The 20118-nt window shown below is 43.1% G+C and overlaps 1 protein-coding gene across 1 annotated transcript in view; it reads left to right on the top strand.

Moving 5' to 3' along the window:
- BEND7 (BEN domain containing 7) overlaps positions 1-20118 on the top strand; it is a 58291-nt gene that overhangs the window by 24137 nt on the left and 14036 nt on the right. Inside the window, exons 6-7 of the mRNA XM_065413151.1 lie at positions 7046-7271; positions 14309-14428. Of these exons, the coding sequence (XP_065269223.1) occupies positions 7046-7271; positions 14309-14428 (346 nt within the window). The remainder of the gene's footprint in view (positions 1-7045; positions 7272-14308; positions 14429-20118) is intronic.

Below are 20118 nucleotides of genomic sequence, written 5' to 3'. Positions count from 1 at the left end.
AGCTATTAGCGTATGGAAGGTTGCAGGTGGCATTGATTAATGAAGTGTCTATCTGGTGACCATAGGGGTGGTTGATTGGCTTTGTTTAATGATCAGATGGGTGATGTCTGAAAAGTTCACTGATGAATAAGCTGATCATTAATTTCTTTAATATATTTTTAATTTTGAGAAGGCAGTTTCCAATTTCCTAAGTACAGTGAGCTAGAAGAACATAATTAAATTTTGTATCAATGAGCGTAAATGAAAAGAATCCTGTAGATAATGTTGTACCTTTCTAGAAGTGCAAACTAATAATAAAAAAGAGCAGTCATGATAATTCAGTTATATAGATGCAAGCGACACTACTAATTAGGTTACGGTGTCATGCAAGAGAGTCTGTGTAATGATATATAGCAACTAGTTCAATGCTTTTCAAAGGTTCTTCTGTTGTAGTATTGTGGTTAGAAAGGTTTGAAGCGATAGTAGATATTGGATAACTTCTGCCTCAGATATGCAATTTACATTTATAACACTTCTATGCCTGTGGCCTGATTTTTAGGTTGGATCTCCAGTTTTTCAGGAAGCTTTGTGTGTGCAATGGAATTTCATCCATAGTTTTGTGGGTTCGTTTCATTCACGCTAGTTCTGTGGTGATTCATTCTGGCTGCAGTTCCTTGTAGATGGCAGTTTTGCACCCTGAAAATGGAAGCTTGGCTTAAAAATTGGGCCTCATATTGCTTCCATTGTTTGGAACTGACATGCACTATTTGCCACACTTGTTGGTTCAGTATGTTTCCAGCATCTGAACCCTCCCCACCGTCAAAGCAGCTTAGGACAGTTCTGAAAATAAGCAAGATGTTTTTATTATTATTTAAACCATATGGGTTTTATTTTCAAAAGAAGAAAGTTGAGGTTTGGGAGTGGATATATTTACCAGTGGAAATAAAATGAAATCTCTAAACATTTTGAATGTATTAAATAATATCACTTTTTAAAAAGAATGAATGAGGACATTGTTTTATCTTTTCCTTCTATTTATTTATAGGCATTTCTATTGCACTTACAACCATTGTGTCTGAGCGCCTAGGAAAACTGAAAGGGAGTTTTGATAGTACAGTAAATAAATACTCTCATTGGAAAATTGTACAAATTGCGCCTTGTATGTACTGATTTATAAAATTACTAACCAATGCCAATATTATTTTCACTACATCTTTGCTTAGAAAGCGATCCCCATTCCACTTCAGTTGTAAATCAAGGATAACTTCATTGAAACCAATGTTAAGGTTTCAGTTGAGGTACCCAGGAGTCACATCAGTGGATCAGAGCTCAGAATCTGGCCCATGAACCTGATTAGCCCTTTTAAAATATAACGATAGTTAAACTTTCTTGTCTTTGCTTTACTATTAATGCAGATAATTTGTTACACTGTACATGAATAGTTACCCACTGGTTCTTTATATTTAATTATATCTAATTATTATCTGCCAACAAGAGCTATTCCATTTGATAAATCACATTCAAAGTTGTCCATGAAAGCTCAATTAAGTACTGATTGCCTTTGATTGAAGAATAATTTGCTACTAAAGGAATGCAGTCATAAATCAGCATTTTACCTTCAATTTATGTGGCTGAGGTACAAATTGATTAATTTATTTAGAAAAACCTAAACTAACATTACATTGACTCTGTTCTCCCCCTCCGACCTCCCCGATGCATAGGTGTTTTTCACCAGTAATTCACAGCAGTATTAATTAGATTTGTTTATGGCATTTCCTCCTTGCAACACTGGGATCTTATTAGACCACATCTACACTAGCACTTACGTTGGCAAAACTTTTGTCACTCCTGGGTTTGAAAAAAATCACCCCCCTGAGCGACATAAGTTCTGCTGGCATAAGCGCTTGTGTGCACAGTGCTATAGCTACTGCTGATTGTTGAGCTGGTTTTATTATGTCGACAGGAGAGCTCTCTCCCATCGGCATAATGCGGCTACACGAGTGCTCTTACAGCGGTACAGCTGTGCTGCTGTAAGCTTGTAAGTGTAGACACGGCCTTAGATTTCTAAGGCCGTGTCTACACTAGAAAGCTTACAGCGGCATAGCTGTACCGATGCAGCTGCGCTGCTGTAAGATCTCTTCTGTAGCCGTTCTATGCCGTTGGGAGAGTACTCTCTCGTCAACGTAATTAAACCACCCCCCAACAAGCAGCAGTAGCTATGTTGGTGAGAGAAGCTCTCCTGCAGCATAGCGCTGTACACGCTACCACTTATGCCTGTGTATGCGTCTTTGAAAACATATCCATCGTATTTGCAGGTGGATGTTTGCATTAATAAAACAAAAACAAAATGTTGCTTGAGCAAACCTGCCAAAAATGTGTAATTGCACAAAAATATACATTGTTCATGCCCAGTGTGTATTGTGAGGTGGGGACCCTCTCAGAGACCTTTGGAAAATGTTGGACCTAAAAGTGCTTAATAAGAGAGTCTAGCTGTGTAGGAAATACAAGGCAGTGATATTTTCCCCCTTTTCTTCTGACGGTGTCATTTAGTATATGATTTACCACAATTTTTTTGCTATAATAAGCTGTCAATTTAATGTCATCATATCCTAAGGATGCACTCATGATACATGATAACAAGAAAGATTGTGATTCACAAGCCAACACAGGATTTGGGAGCAATCATTTACTCAGTTTCTGCCATCTTTCACACACACGAGTTGTCCTTGCATTGCGAGGTCCTACTGACTTGACTTGACTTCCTGTGGAGCTTTGAATAGAACTTAAAGCCAGTACCCTACTGGAAGATGGTTGCCGTACAACCACCTGTCTTCCCTGGGTGCCCTATGGGTGAACTGCTCCATTAGTGCAGAAAGATGCAGATTGTACTCCCTGTGCTCATGGGAGTGAATCAGATCCACTAAAGGGTCATATAAACACTATTTTAAAAGGCTATTTGGCCTTGTCCAAATGAAATTGTTCTGGTGGTGACCTTCTGGGTAATTGCATATTGCAAGGTATCCTCGCCCTTTGGGTTTTTGTTTTGTTTAGTTTTTTGCTGTGTACAAAGAAGTAGCATAGTAAGTGTTGAGTAGCTGCAATGGTACATAAAGATGACAATCTGTATAATTATTTGACTTGCCTTTTAATGTGCTCATTCACTGGTTACTTTTATTTCAGTCAAATAAACTGTTCTTCGAGTGATTGCTCATATAGATTCCAATTAGGTGTGTGTGCACCGTGTGCACAGTCGTCAGAAAGCTTTTCCCCTAGCAGCACCTGTCGGGTTGGCTGTGGAACCCCCGGGAGTGGAACCTTCATGGCGCTCAATATATGACCCTGCCGACCCGGTGCCTCCTCGGTTCCTTCTTACCGCCAGTGACGGTCGTTAGAACTGCTTTGCAAGCTCTCTCTGTTTCCCTAGCTTCTCTTTCAGACTGTATTTTGTAGTTGTTTAGTTCTTAGTTAGTTCTTAGTTATTGTAGTTCTAGTTAGTAGTTAGCTGTTGGGCTGGGGAGTTTACCCTCCACCCCGACTGTGTTCTCTTTGGGGGACTTACATGCCTAAGTCCCAGGGGTTCGAGCCCTGCAAGGCCTGAAACAAGCCCATGCCAATGGGCGACCCTCATGACGCTTGTTTAAAGTGTCTGGGGGAAGCACATCAGTGAGAACAGGGCAGGATTTGTAAGGGCTTTCACCCCCAAACCAAGAAGGAGCGGGACTTTAGATTGAAACAGCTCCTTATGGAGGCAGCACTTAGACCGCAACCCGCATCGGCGCAGCAGGATCCAGTTCCCCCCCCATCCCTCTTCAGGGATCCTTCTCATGAGCAACTCCTTATCCAGGAGGTGCAGGCGCTCCTTGCCATAGGAGCGGTGGAGGAGGTTCCTGAGGAGCTCAGGGGCAAAGGATTCTATTCCCGCTACTTCCTAATCCCCAAAGCCAAAGGGGGTCTCAGATTCATTCTAGACCTGCAAGGACTCAACAAGTTCATGGTAAAGTTGAAGTTCTGCATTGTTTTCCTCAGTACAATTATCCCTTCTCTGGATCTGGGAGACTGGTTCACCGCCCTCGACATGCAAGACGTGTACTTTCACATAGCGATTCACCCTACTCACAGATACTTTTTAAGGTTCACGATTGACCAAAAACGTTGTCAGTTCACGGTCCTTCCCTTCGGCCTGTCAACAACCCCACGAGTGTTCACCAAGTGCATGTCAGTGGTAGCAGCCTTCCTCTGAAGGAGGCAGGTGCAGATATACCCTTACCTCGAAGATTGGCTGCTCAGGGGGCACACCAGAGAACAGGTGGAGTCGCAGTCTGTCTGGCCCCATCCACGTTCAAGAGACCGGGTCTCCTCCTCAATGTGAACAAATCAAACTCGATCCTTTGGGTCGGAGACAAGGTGATCAGAGCAGTGTCGGACTCGGTCCAGGCAAGAGCAAGCCAGCTGGAGTCCCAATTCCAAACCACGGCAAGCGTCATTCGATGCATGAGAGAGTACCGACCACTACAGCAAGGAATTGCCTCAGTCTTCTCGGTAACATGGCAGCCTGCATGTACGTGGCCCGACATACCAGGCTGAGACTCAGATCTCTCCAGACATGGCTCGCTTCAACATACTGCTCAGGGCACGACAGCCTGGGACTAGTGGTCATGGTGCCACAGCCGGTGCTAGAGTCACTCCAGTGGTGGCTCGACTCGAATAGTCTGTAAAGGAGTCCCCTTCAGCAGCCCTCAGCTGTCCTTGTCTCTAGTTACAGACGCATCAGCTCTAGGTTGGGACGTACATCTGGGATATCTCCGAATGCAGGGCCTCTGGTAACAGGACGAGCTCTCTGTCCATATCAATATCACGGAGCTCAGAGCAGTGTGATTCGCATGCCAGACCTTTCAGTCTCGTCTTCAAGGCCAGCCACGTGGCAGTCATGACGGACAACACCACTGCAATGTTTTACATCAACAAGCAGGGTGGAACCTGGTCCTCACCCCTCTGTCAGGAGGCTCTCAGACTCTGGGAATTCTGTATAGCCCACTCCATTCACCTGGAAGCTTTATATCTGCCAGGAGCCCAGAACGTACTGGCGGACCACCTCAGCTGGTCCTTCCACAGCCACGCGTGGTCCATCCAGCTGGATTTCACTCCATCTTTCTGAGGTGGGGGTTTCCCCAGGACAACCTATTTGCCACTCGGAGCAACAGGAAGTGCCCAGTGTTTTTCTCCTTTCAGAAAAGCAGCCCGGGCTCAATGGCAGACACGTTCCTGCTACCCTGGGGAGGCCGTCTGCTCTACGCCTTTCCCCCGATCAGTATCGTGCACAAGGTCCTGCTCAAGGTCCGCAGAGACGGGGCAGAGATCATTCTGGTGGCGCCAGCATGGCCTCAACAACACTGGTACACCACGCTTCTGGATCTGTAAGTCGACACTCCGGTCACGTTGCTGCTCCTCCCCGACTTGACCACTCAGGACCATGGTCATCTTCATCACCCAGACCACCGGTCCCTCCACCTCATGGCCTGGAAGCTTCATGGCTGAACCCTATGGGGCTCCTGTGCTTGGTGCAGGTAAGGGAGGTCTTACTCGGCAGCAGAAAGCCCTCCATGAGGGCCACATATCAGGTGAAGTGGAAGAGGTTCACTTGCTGGTGTGACCAGCGTCATACGCCCCCACTTCAGATGCCATTACCTCTTATTCTGGAGTATGTTCTGCACCTGAAACAGCAAGGCCTGGGAGTGTCATCTGTAAAGGTACACCTAGTGGCTATCTCGGCTTTCCACCCCGGAGCCTCTGGACGCGCCGTCTTCGCCAACCCAATGGTTGGACGGTTCCTCAAGGGTCTGGGCTCTGGATCAGCTACATCCCCAGATTAGACAGCCTGTTCCTGCTGTCTAATTTGGTCCTCTCCAAATTAATGGGGTCCCCATTCAAGCCACTGGCGACATGCTCCCTTCTCTACCTATCGTGGAAGGTAGCCTTCCTAATTGCCATCACATCAGCAAGAAGAGTGTCTGAGTTAAGGCCCTTACCTCCAACCCACCTTATACAGTTTTCCACAAGAACATGGTGCAGCTCAGACCTCACCTGGCCTTTCTGCCTAAGGTGGTATCACATTTCCATACCAGCCAAGACATATTCTTGCCTGTTTTTTATCTGAAGCCTCATATCAGGAGCCGTGAGCAGAAGCTGCACTCCTTGGATGTTTGGCAAGCGTTAGCCTTCTATATTGAATGCACCAAGCCATTCAGTAAATCGAACCAGTTGTTCATAGCGGGTGCTGACTGCATGAAAGGCCTACCAGTCTCATCTCAAAGAATATCTTCCTGGATCACGTCCTGGATCCGCACGTGCTATGAGCTCGCCAAGACACTAGCCCAGGCACTTACGGCACAGTCCCCCAAGGACACAGGCCTCGTCGGTGGCATTCCTGGCCCAGGTCCTGATCCAAGAAATCTGCAGGGCAGCAATTTGGTCCTCGGTACATATGGTACCTCTCATTATGCCATCGTCCAGCATGCCAGAGATGCTGCAGCTTTTGTCAGAGTGGTGCTTCAATCTGCGATTCCATAACTCCGACCCCACCGCCTAGTCACCTAATTGGAATTGATATGAGCAATCACTTGAAGAAAAAACGGTTACTCACCTTCTCGTAACTGTTCTTCGGGATGTGTTGCTCATCTCCATTCCAAACCCACCCGCCTTCCCCTCTGTCTGAGTAACCGGCAAGAAGGAACTGAGGAGGCGCCGAGTCATATATTGAATGCCATGAAGGCACCACTCTAGGGGGCTCCACAGCCAACCCAACGGGTGCTGCTAGGGGAAAAACTTTCCTATGACTGTGCACACGGCGCGCACACACCTGATTGGAATGGATATAAGCAACACATCTTGAAGGACAATAGTTACGAGAAGGTGAGTAACCGTTTTTTATCATAACCCCTGGATAAGCTTCATGGATGTGATCACTAAGTGACAATGAAGTGATGTGATGGATGTGATCACTAAGTGACAATGTAAAACAACGTGTGTGAACACTATTTTAATTAAAATATTTGTTTTCCTTTGGTAGCCAGAAGTGCAACTTGCTGAAGGCTTTGATGTCTTTATGCCCAAATCTCAGCTGGACTCTATATTGTCAAACTATACTCGCTCAGGAAGCCTGCTGTTTAGAAAGCTGGTGTGTGCATTTTTTGATGACAAGACCTTGGCTAACTCTTTACCCAATGGCAAGAGGAAAAGAGGACTCAATGACAACCGAAAAGGACTAGACCAAAATATTGTGGGTGCAATAAAAGGTATGTTTCTGCTTTGTTTCCTATATATATGTGTCTCCATCCTTTGCTGAGAATATGTTCTAGTCATTGAGTAATGCCAGGAAGTTAGAATCCCTGGTGTTTAGGTCAGAAAAATGTGCATTCTTTTTATAATTTTTCCATAATTTCTGAAGTGGTCCCTCCAGACCAGATTAAGCTAGAGGCTTATGCCTAGGTCCCCAGCCCCTGAAGGCCTGTGATGACATAAGAATCTCAACTTTAATTTTTTTCTGGCCTTCATGGATGTAAAGAAAAACTTGAAAATGTGACCAGAGAGTACTTGATATCCATTTTGAGTCAGAAGACAGCCTGAAACAATTGCTCCAACTAGAGAAATGCACTGCTCATTCATTAGATTGGAGCCTGCTGCCACTCCATGGAGATGCAGAGTAATGGGAGAACTCTCCTGAGTTTTACCTTGGGTCCTGGATTGCCATATTTCTGTCTTGATCTTCCCAGATCAGGGTTGAGGCACATCGGCAGGGTAGAATGGAAAAACTTGCCATTCATCTGATTGTGTCATATCTAGTCTATGAATAACTGGATTAGTAGTTTGTGGCTGGCTGTGAGGTGAGGAAGATCTTATTGAAGAAAATCTAGTAAAAGAAATGAGTTTTCTATCTAGTTCTGATGTCAGTGAGGTTGTGGTCCTGCTTGTCTTATGGGAGTGAGTTCCATAGGTCAAGCTCCTGTGAATGTTCTGTCCACCTCTGAGTTGTCTCCCCTGTTGATCAACAGTTTCAAGATAACCGGTAGAATATAGCTGTTAGAGGAAATTATGGTCCAGGGCTTTGAGTATTAGGACAGAGGCTTTGTATTCAACTTAATCAGGGAGCTAGTGCAGAAAGGAAAGCTAGTGATCTGTGTTAAGTGGACAGGCTGCTGCATTTTGTACCATCTGAAGCTTTTAAAATACATGTGATTCATTCCTAGTTATGAGTTGCTGTGAGCTAACCTGGAAGTTAAGAGTATATGGACTATGGAGACCTGGGAGAAGGGTCGGAATCTAGGGGGAGCATGGGCCATTATAGCAGGGATAAGGGAGAGACAAGAGGAAACATAGAGGGGAAATCAAATCAGCGTTTTAGATATCTATAATCTAATGCAAGAAGAATGGGGAATAAACAAGAAGAACTAGAAATGCTAGTGAATAAACACGACTATGACAGTTGCTTCACAGAGAGTTGGTGGGATAATACACATGACAGGAATATTGTTATAGAAGGGTACAGCTTGCTCAGGAAGGACAGGCAGGGGAAAAGGAAGGAGGTGTTGCCTTGTATATCAAAGATGTATGCATTTGAACTGAGGTTGAGATGGAAATAGGAGACAGACTTGTTGAAAGTTTCTGGGTAAGGATAAAAGGGGTAAAAAACAAGGGTAATGTCATGGTAGGGATCTACTACAGACCGCCTAACCAGGCAGAAGCTGGATGAAGCTTTTTTTAAACAATTAACAAAATCTTCCAAAGCACAGGACTTGGTGGTGATGGGGGACTTCAGCTACCTAGACATCGGTTGGGAAAATAACACAGCAGGGCACAGATTATCCAACAAGTTCTTGGAATGCATCGAAGACATTTTTTTATTTCAAAAGGTGGAGAAAGCAGCTAGGGGAGAGGCTGTTCTAGATTTTATTTTGACAAATAGAGAGAAACTGGTTGAGAATTTGAAAGTGGAAGGCAGCTTGGGTGAAAGTGATCATGAAATGATAGAGTTAATGATTCTAAGGAATGGTAGGAGGGAAAACAGCACAATAAAGATAATGGATTTCAAAAAGGCAGACTTGAGCAAACTCAGCGAGTTGGTAGGTAAGATCCCATGGGAAACAATTCTAAAGGGAAAAATAGTCTGAGAGAGTTGGCAGTTTTTCAAAGAGACATTATAAAGGGCACATGAGCAAACTATCCCACTGTGTAGGAAAGATAGGAAGTCTGGCAAGAGACCACCCTGGCTTAGCCAGGAGATCTTCAATGATCTGAAACTCAAAAAAGAGTCCTACAAAAAGTGGCAACTAGGTCAAATTACAAAGGATGAATATAAACAAATAACACAGGTATGTAGGGACAAAATTAGAAAGGCCAGGGCACCAAACAAGTTCAAACTAGCTGTAGACCTAAGGGATAACAAGAAAACATTCTACAAATACATTAGAAACAAGAGGAAGACCAAGGACAGGGTAGGCCCATTACTCACTGAGGGGGAACAGACAATAACGGAAAATGTAGAAATGGCAGAAGTGTTGAATGACTTTTTTTTTGTTTCAGTTTTCACCAAAAAGTATAGTAGCGATTGGAAGTCAAACATAGTGAATGCCAGGGAAAATGAGGTAGAATTTGAGGGCTAAAATAGGAAAAGGACAAGTTAGATGTTGTTACGTGACCAGGGCCTGATGAAATACATCCTAGAATACTCAAGGATCTGACTGAGGAGATATCTGAGCCATTAGCGATTATCTTTGAAAGCTCATGGACGACAGGAGAGATTCCAGAGGACTGGAAGAGGGCAAATATAGTGCCAATCTATAAAAAGGGAAATAAGGACAACGGGGGAAATTACAGACCAGTCATCTTAACTTCAGTACCTGGAAAGATAATGGAGCAAATAATTAAGTAATCAGTTTGCAAACATCTAGAAGATAATAAGGTGATAAGTAACAGTCAGCATGGATTTGTGAAGAAAAACATGTCAAACCAACCTAATAGCTTTCTTTTGACAGGGTAACAAACTTTGTGAATGGGGGGAAGCAGTAGATGTTATATCTTGACTTTAGTGAGGCTTTTGATACTGTCTCGCATGACCGTCTCATAAACAAATCAGGGAAATGCAGCCGGGATGGAGATACTATTAGGTGGGTGCATTAATGGTTGACAAACCATTCCCAGAATGTAAATCAGTGGTTCACAGTCAAGCTGGAAGGGCATATCGGGTGAGGTCCTGCAGGGATCGGTCCTGGGTCCAGTTCTATTCAGGTTTCAGAGTAGCAGCCGTGTTAGTCTGTATCCGCAAAAATAACAGGAGTACTTGTGGCACCTTAGAGACTAACAAATTTATTAGAGCATAAGCTTTCGTGGGCTACATATGATATGCATCCGAAGAAGTGGGTTGTAGCCCACGAAAGCTTATGCTCTAATAAATTTGTTAGTCTCTAAGGTGCCACAAGTACTCCTGTTATTTTTGCAGTTCTATTCAGTATCTTCATCATTGATTTAGATAATGGCATAAAGAGTACACTTATAAAATTTGCAAACAATAGCAAGCTGGGAAGGGTTGCAAGTGCTTTGAAGGATAGGATCAAAATTTTAAATGATCTGGACAAACTGAAGAAATGGTCAGAAGTAAATAGGATGAAATTCAATAAGAAAAAATGCAAAGTACTCTACTTAGGAAGGAACAATCAGTTGCACATACAAAATGGGAAATGACTGCCTAGGAAGGAGTACTGCAGAAAGGGCTCTAGAGGTAATTGTGGATGGCAAGCCAAATATGAGTCAGCAGTGAAACACTGTTGCAAAAAAAGCAAATATCATTCTGGGATGTATTAGCAGGAGTGTTGCAAGCAAGACACGATAAGTAAATTCTTCCACTCTACTCTGCACTGATAAGGCCTCTACTGGAGTATTGTGTCCAGTTCTGGGTGCCACATTTCAGGAAAGTTGTGGACATACTGGAGAAAGTCCAGAGGAGAGCAACAAAAATGATTGAAAGCTCATGTCTTTTTAGACCATCAGGAAAGACTGAAAAAATTAGGTTTGTTTAGTCTGGAGAAGAGAAGACTAAGGAGGGACATAATAAGAGTTTTCAAGTACATAAAAATTTGTTACAAGGAGGAAGCAGAAAAATTATCCCCCTTGCTCTCTGAGGATAGGACAAGAAGCAATGAGCTTAAATTGCAGCAAGGGAGGTTTAGGTTGGACATTAGGAAAAACTTCCTAACTGTTAGGGTAGATAAGCACTGGAACAAATTGCCTACAGAGGTTGTGGATTCTCTGTCATTGGAGGTTTTTAATAACAAGTTAGACAAACACCTGTCAGGAATTGGCTAGTTATTACATAGTCTTGCCTTGGGTGCAGGGGACTGGACTAGATGACCACTTGAGGTCCCTTCCAGTCCTACTCTTCTCTGATTCTGTGATTGTGACCGTGACACAGTCCTGACTTATATTTCTGATAGAATCTCTGGTATTGACTGCAACCACAACCAGATTCAGAACCAGGTTTATATTAGAAGTTTGATTTTAGATTGCCTAACTCAGGAAAAAAATTGGTTATTTCATAATTTGTCCAGTGAGGGGTTTCTTACACACTCTCTTCTGAAGAATCTGGTACTGGCCTCTGCAAGAGACAGAATCCTGGACTAGATGGACGACTGATCTGGAATGGCAATTTCTATGTAATGTTCATTGACTCAGTGCCTCCATTCACATCTTGTTGATGGTTTTGTACCAATGCATTGACGATATATTAGCACCGAAAGGTCCATTGGATGATATCAGTAGGACCCATCATACAGAATACTGTATTGCTGATAAACATTGGCATACAAGGAAAATTTATTTTTTACATGGTATCCTTCATACAAGTCACAAAAAGCTTTAAAGGGCAAGTTAGTCATAAACTAGAGAAAACAGGAAGGTTTCAATATGAATTTTTAAATCCGCTGACATGGAGGAAAGGTAGCAGGGGACAGATATTTCCAGTAGGTGGGGCAGCACCATTGAAATAGCAAAACTCGCCCTACTGTAGAAAGCAGCAGTCACAAGCAGTTAAACAAAAATGACCACATTTCAATTAAAAACCCTCAAAAATAGAATTTGTAATGGAAATAGAAATGTGTCTGTGGTGGTACTACTAGGCGCTGCTATAATAAGAGGATTGCATTCACTGCATTTAGAGTATCAACCAAATGACAGTGCATGACCTTTGTCATGTTTCATTAGGGGAGTTCTTTCCTAGGGACTAATGCAACAAGTTGCCAAGGGTTGACACAGTGTGGAACTTTACTCAGCCTGGCTCCGATAGCACTATTTTTCCCCTGAGGAGCTGTGCTATAAGACACTGTGGGTTCATTTATTCCAAGTAATGACTGAGCCAGTATGAAATCTCCATGAGAACAACATCATGTTGTTTGCATTATCATTAAGACATTACGCTACCAAACTCTCAGATATTGTTTAGTGATGTTTTTTGTCCTTTTCCATGACGTGGATACAGAAATGGAGAAAAAACTACATTCATTGGAGAAATTAGCTGAGAACTTAAGGGGACACTGTCAACTTGAAAATCGTCCTTCTGTCTGAAAACATTTTACCTACTATCATTACAAATTATATATAAGATTCCTATAACTGAAAATGATTAGAGGAGAAATTCTCTCTTTCTACTTTGCGCACACTTTGTGTAGCGACAGTTTCACTGTTTTCCCTGAGTAGTCGTTTCCTCCTGTTGTTTGTGTGTCTTTCACACAACATAGAGAGAGAAATCTTGTTTAAAAATAAGCAAATGTGGTTGTAAAATCACAAAAATTGGCAGAGGAATAGAAGCTGAAACTACTATCAACTTTTTTTTAATTTCCTAGAATTCAAGTTGATGTCTGTTTCAAAGGACAATGTAATCTTTCACATCATAGACTCTGATTTTGTATCCAGTTGATTATTATTACTTTATTATTGTAGCCCCTAGGGATCCACAGTCATGGATCAAGACCCCATTGTTCCAGGCACTGTACAAACACAGAACAAAAAGACAGTCCCTGATCCAATAAGCTTTCAGTTCATGCAAAGCTGACCACTGCACCTATGTGAGACCCTGTTGACATCTGTGGGACTCCAGATGGGCTACCCCATGCCCTCACTGATCAGACTGCGGGATTGAGGCCATAGATTGTAAACAAACACCTGTATATTGTGAATAGTGCCTTACATTATCAAAACTGAAAGAATTTTTAAAATACATTATTTTTGAACCCTTTATACTTATTTATTAATATTTTGAAGACTGTGTATGTGTATAATATATATATACACACACATATAAAAATGTAAAAAATCTTTCATATACTACTTGGATATATGAAGTCCTCTTGGATTGTAAGCACTTTGAGCCAGAGACCAAGTCTTCCTGTATATTGCCCTAACATAATGGTGCTCCAGATTTTGAGACCTCTGGCCACTACTGCAATAGCATTGTTAATCATAGTAATACTTAGACTATTTATGTTCTGATTTACTTTTTGCACTTCTCTCAGGTGGACAGTGAAAACAATTAGTCAGTTTCACTTTTGTTTATAGTCAGTTTCATTTCTTGCTTTCAATGTTGCAATGTGTTAGGGTTGCAGACACAGCAGGGGAATGTTTTATCTGTTTGTTTTTCATTGGAATTATAACAAATTTTGAAAATATATCTAGTATTTTAAGCTCTGTAAAAGCTTGTTTTTTACAAAATCTAAATTTTGGACCTGATTGACATTGTCCCCTTTAAAGCAGTTGTTTTTATATGTGTTTATAAAAGCTCAGTGTCCTCTTCTGTTTTGCCAATATGATAAATGCCCACTGAAGATTTAGGACTTCTTCATATTATCTCCTGTTTGCTAGCAGCCTGACAGATAAGATCATGAGACCAGAAGGACCAGGAGGAGACCTGCAGTTCTCCGCTAATGCCAGAATGCATATGGTGAACAGACAGTTATAAATATCCACCACTTGTGAGGCTTAGTTCAAAGTTCACCATTATTTTAATACAGATTTTCTGTATGTGACATACATGAGATGTAGACATTCTCTCTCTTTCTCAGGTTTTTATAGGCAGCTAATCAATATAGTATCTAGACACAAAATAATATATTTAAAGATAAACACATAGAACATTGAATTGACCTCTGGTCTTGCCCCCCTAGTTTTGGCCACTTCAACTTCAGTTTTTGTTATTGTTGTTTTTATTTTTAATCCTCCTCCTCTTCCTTGTTTTCCCCTTCTCAATTTTGACAAGACACTTTAAAAAAAATGCTACCTTTTATTTTAGTCTTCACAGAAAAATATTGCACTGCTAACCACGTGGATAAACTTCCTGGCCCCAGAGACTGGGTACAGATTCTACAGGATCAAATTAAACTGGCAAGAAGACGGTTAAAAAGAGGCTCAGGTAAGCATGAAAATGTCAGAAATAACAACTTAGCATAAGACTAAAGTCATAGAGCCTGATTTTTTTCAGAGGTGCACTGAGCCACTCACAGCTCCCCTTGACTTTAATTGTAGTTATGAGGGCTCCGTACCTCTGAAAATGAAGCCAATACACTTTTGGCATGTTGCCGCTAGAATGCAAAATGTGGTGTTTGATATGTTTTGAATGGTAATAGTCTTAAGGTATGTCTTCACTGTAGAGTTAAGTCAGGCTCTTTCTCAGGTGTTGCCTCGAAGCCCTTCCTGTCCACCATACACACAACCATCTCACCTGAGTTTAGCAGTGCTTTAAGCCCAGGCTAGCTTCCCAGCTGGGGCTATAGACTACTAGAGGTTAGGGGCTGCTTTCACTTGGGCTGGTAACCTGCCCACTCCTCAGTGAGGACACAGGCTAAATTACTCAAATGCTGAGAATCCTCCAGTGCCTTCCCACAATTCCCCCCCATGCGCCCAAAGGGGCAGACAAGTTCTTCCACAATTCACTGAGAGAGAATCATAGAGCTCAGTTTACTGGAGCCCAAAGAATCATAGGATCAGAGGCGGATTACTGTTTTGTGGGGCCATAGGTCAGAGCAAGTGGGGGCCCTTCCCCACCCTTTCCACCTGCAGTCCCCCATCCCACCGGCGCTCCTGCTGGGAAAATGGGGGCGGGGTGTGGGGCTTGCCCCGCCCCCCACCCACTGGGATTGGGGCACGGGGGCTTGCCCCCCTCCGCCCGCCCGGCGCTCCTGCCGGGAAGCGGGGTCGGAGAGTGCGAGCTTTCCCCACTCCCTGGCAGGAGGTCCAGGTGGGCAGAGTGGGGCAAGCCTCCATGCCACAACCCTGCTCGCCAGCAGAAGTGCCTGGCAGAGCGGGTCAGGGCACGGGGGCGCCCAATTGGCCGGGGCTCCTGGGCACGGGCCTCGTTGGCCCAGTGGCTAATCCGCCACTGCATAGGATATGTCCCCGGAAGTCCTAGCGACACACGTGGGTAAGTGCAGCACTAGTGAGGACACAGTAGTTTTGGCTTTGCCGAGTGGCTGCCCACACATAGGTTAGGCTAACTCAGGTGCTGATTACCTGACTTAACTCTGCAGTGAAGACATACTTAGGCTCTAATCTTATAATTAATGGCATGTTGGTGCAAGGCACTGCCCATGTGCTGTCAATTCCAGTTGAAATAAAATTTATAGTTTCAGAATCCACGGTAGAATTCCTAGAAAGCTGAAAAAAGTTTCTCCCCATTATAGTGATGTATGTGTAATTATTTTATAAACTTTTACCAGTCTCCTTTCTAAGTACGGTGCCCCCTTTCCTGCTGGGGACTCTCTTCTTATGTTGGTTATCTCTTACTTCTCTCCCCAGCATTTTCTTCAGTCTCCATATGCAAGTATTCCCAGTTCTCCAACAGCCCTCTCTCCAATAGCACCTGACCCCCATTGTGTGAGGCACATCATTTGCATCACACCAATATCCCTTCCTTACAGCCACTTTTCTTAGCTTGCTTCCTTTATTTTTTCTTACTGCTCCTCACTGCAAATAAGTGCATTGTTTCTGCCGGAAAAAAGAGCTGGATGAAGCACTGAACCCAGGTGTCCAATCTGACAATGTAAAGCTCTAGGCTTCTGGGCCAACTGGAGTTATTCTGACCTATTGAACTTGTGTGTGTTTATGTATAGCCTTTAAAAAAAAAAAAAAATCCATTGTGAATTCCAAAGGCTGAATATTCAGCTGGCCAAAGAGTATGAGATAGACCATGGCAGATGAATGAACTGTTGCTGTTTGCTGGATCCATGCACCAAAGAGCCAACATTTTCAGTCCTGAGCTTTGTCTGTAGCATTTGATTAGGCAAGTATCTGAGGTAACTATGTAAAAGCTGAGGCATTCTTCTATCGCACTAATGGGAAATACACAGAAAAGTGTAAGAGTGTAAAAGAAAGGAGGGGGAGATATAGAAACAAGAAGGAGGAAAGAAGGGCAGATCGTTTGCTAGCAATAATCCTCCTCTTCAAAAAAAAAAAAAGTGAGTTTACCAAATCCCCTAGACTATCAAGCCAACTCTGCCCTTGAATATGAGGTTATGAGGTGAGCTTGCCAGTGAGAATCATCGGATTGCTTGTCGTTGCACAGCAGCATCCTTTTCTGCCATTGATGAAGGCTTCAGAAGGCTACCTAGTCCTCCTTGACTGGAAGAATGGCACTATGGTGCAGTTCTTCAATGACATGAAGATTCATATGTGCAGTGGAGGAGGCGGGCAGGGAGAGAGACTGGGGGCCCTTGGGGTATCTGCAGAGGTGCAGAAGAACTTTTTGTTGATAACTCCATTGACCTATCAGAGGGGTAGCCGTGTTAGTCTGGATCTGTAAAAAGCGACAAAGAGTCCTGTGGCACCTTATAGACTCACAGAAGTATTGGAGCATAAGCTCTCCGAAGTGGGTATTCACCCACGAAAGCTTATGCTCCAATACTTCTGTGAGTCTATAAGGTGCCACAGGACTCTTTGTCGCTTTTTCCATTGACCTAATTTGATTTAGTTTGTTTTGAATATTTTTCCAACGTTCTTAGGGTATGTCTTCACTACCCGCCGTATTAGCGGGTAGCAATCGATTTATCCGGGATCGATATATCGCGTCTCGTTAAGACGCGATATATCGATCCCCGAACACGCTCACCGTCGACTCTGGAACTCCACCAGAGCGAGCGGCGATAGCACAGTCGATGGGGGAGCCGCGGCCGTCGATCCCGCGCCGTGTGAACCCCAGGTAATTCGATCTAAGATACTTCGCGTAGCTGAAGTTGTAGACCAGCCCTTATTTGCTTTTTGTGGTGTGCCTCTCCAGGATGGTAGCTAGCGCTGCAGCTCTACTGCGGGAGTTAGCAATGACTTTACTGGTTTTCTTTTAAAGAGGGGCTACCAGGAACCACTCGCACCTATGCTCTTTCCCCAATATTGGGGAGCCGAACTGGGAATGCTGCATCTCAGCCTTAGCAGTAAGAGGCTTCCAATGAAAAGATGAGTGAAACTGAGCCCAGTATACTAAACTAGGTGGGGTACTAACTATGCCTGCCCAGTGACAGGAACCGATCAACCCAGTGCGTGGGTGGACAATGAAAAGAAATACATTAACCCATAGTCCCATTTTCCAATTAGTATATAGAAGCTGAATTGTTGGAAAGACTCTATTTTATATTGTTTCTTATATTTTAATGTATGTTTTTTCTACTGGCCCTTCACCTACATCCCAATCTCTCTGGATCTGGTTGTCCTCTCACTTAGGCATTGTCTATACACAAGTTGTACCAGTATAGTTGAAGTGGCACTATCTCCCCAGTGTGGATGCAGTTATATTGGTATAACGATGCTTTATACAAGTTTAGCTATTCCCATATGGAGAGGGGAATAATATATACTGGTATAACTGCGTCCCTACTAGGAGTTGTGCTGGTAAAACCTTTTTTTTTTAATTACACCCTTAATTGACACATACTGGTACTAAAACTAAAATCTGTGTATAGAGCTTTACACTTGTAAATCAGGAATAATTCCACTGACTTCAATGGAGTAGAAGTGGAGTAAGTGAGAGGAGAGCTAGTCCAGGAGGTGAAATTCTGGTCCCTTTCAAGTTAATGGCAAAACTCCCATTGACTTCAGTGAGGCCAGGATTTCATCTTCCGTATGTGGTTGCTTTTTTTCCTTCATTATTTACTTCATCCTCAGTTTTGACATCATCACAGAACTATGTAATAATTTTCCTAGCAGAACACGCTAACAAAAGAGTTCTCAGAGCAGAGCTGTAGCACCTTGGGGCTAATTTCTTTCTAGCTTCCAAAATGCAGCTTCATGTTTTCAAACCAGTTCTCTTTATTCTTACTTTAAAACTTTGCATAATGAATGTAGTGCCTGGGAAAGGTGCTGGTCTATTTGTCAGACCCAGAGACTGAAATTCATTATTAGAGAGCACAGATATGCGGCTGGTGCTGGCCGTGCAAGCTTCCCGCACGCTCCACCTACCTTGGAGAGACCAAGGTTAGCAGTCTAGACTCTCCAGGAGTGAGAATATAGACTGGTAACCTAGTACCAAAGGCAATGGCTTGTGTGGGGATGCTTTGAAATTAGAACCCAAACTGGAGTCTGGTCTGAATTCTCAGGCCCATAGCCACAAAGGTATTTAGGTGACTAGTTCCCATTGACTTCAGTGTGCCTCAGTTGCACCAGTTTACTTAAATGTGTGATTTTTAAATTTACGGTGTTGTTGTAGCCATGTTGGCCCCAGGATATTAGAATGACAAGGTGAATGAGGTAATACCTGTAATTGGACCAACTTCAGTTGGTGAAAGAGACAAGCTTTCGAGCTCCACAGAGCTATTCTTCAGTACTGGGAAAGGTAATCAGAGTGGCACAGTTAAATATAAGGTGGAACAGATTGTTAAGCATAAGGAGTTTACACAAGTTGCAAGAAACCGTTCAAAATGAAGTTGGCAATTAAGATCTTTGCAGCATAAGACAAAGGAGAGAGAATGGGTTACAAACTGTTGTCATGAGACAGTGTCTCTGTTGAGTCCATGATTTTTGGTGTCTAGCAGAGTTATGAATTTAAGCTCCCAGGCTTGTCTTTTGAAGGTGTTGTGCAGCTTTCCTTTGAGGACGAGGTCTGAGAGGTCAGATATAGAGCGCTCATTTTGTACAAAGTGTTCACCCCCGCAGGGATAGGGTGTTTTTGTCTTTTATCATTTTTCTCTGTGAGCTCATTCAAGAGTGTAGTGATTGTCTAGATTGTTCGTGCATTTGATGCACTGGCTGAAGTACACCACCTTGTGATAGTCATGTGTCGGTCCATGAAGCTTGAAAGGCATGTTGTGGGAAGTATTGATCATCACAGCAGTGGAGACATGGCTGTGGGTAGCTTACTTCTGATGGTAAGCTTGGTGAGACTGTGGGTGTTGTTTGAAGGCCAGAAATGGGAGTTCAGGAAACCCTGGTTTCTTGCAACATGCGTTCTTTCACCAACAGAAATTGTTCCAATAAAAGATATTACCTCACCCACTTGATTTTAAGTTGATTTATGCAACTTCTAGTGCAGACACTCTTAATTCAGTTTAAGCTCTGGTCTACACAGTTTTTGTAGTTCTTTAACTATAGAAACAGATTTAGTTACACTAGTGCAACCCTATAGTTATAGCTGTATACATGTATAGGAACAAACTGTAAGGCACCTTTTTTATTGGTATAACTGTGCCCACCCATGTAACTGTTTCCATACAAAATCACACCCTTTGCTGAAATAGTAAGATCAGTGTAGATCAGGCCTGAGGGGTTGTCTACATAGAAAAATTGATTCAAATTGAGGTAGTGTGTATAATTAAAGAACAGCTGTTCCTGATTAACTCCATATATGGGTGCTCTGATTCTGGAATAACTCCCCATGGAGACGTACCCTAAGTTCCAAGGTACCTAAAGATCTTATTTGCAATTGAGTTAAGCTAAACTGGTTTAAGACTTTGTTAAACTGATATAAGTGTGTCCACACTGGTGGGTTGCACGAATTTCACTAATTCAATTTCTAGCTAAGCTGGTGCACAAACTGTGTGTGGACAGGCTTGAGACCACTGTTGTTTTTCACAAATGCCACCAAAAGCCGTTTGGCCCCTACTGAGTTGGGCTGAATTTGAA

This window comes from Emys orbicularis, chromosome 1 (genome assembly GCF_028017835.1).
Source record: "Emys orbicularis isolate rEmyOrb1 chromosome 1, rEmyOrb1.hap1, whole genome shotgun sequence".
Classification (NCBI taxonomy): Eukaryota; Metazoa; Chordata; order Testudines; family Emydidae; genus Emys; species Emys orbicularis.
This window is presented reverse-complemented; position numbering and strand designations above follow the sequence as displayed.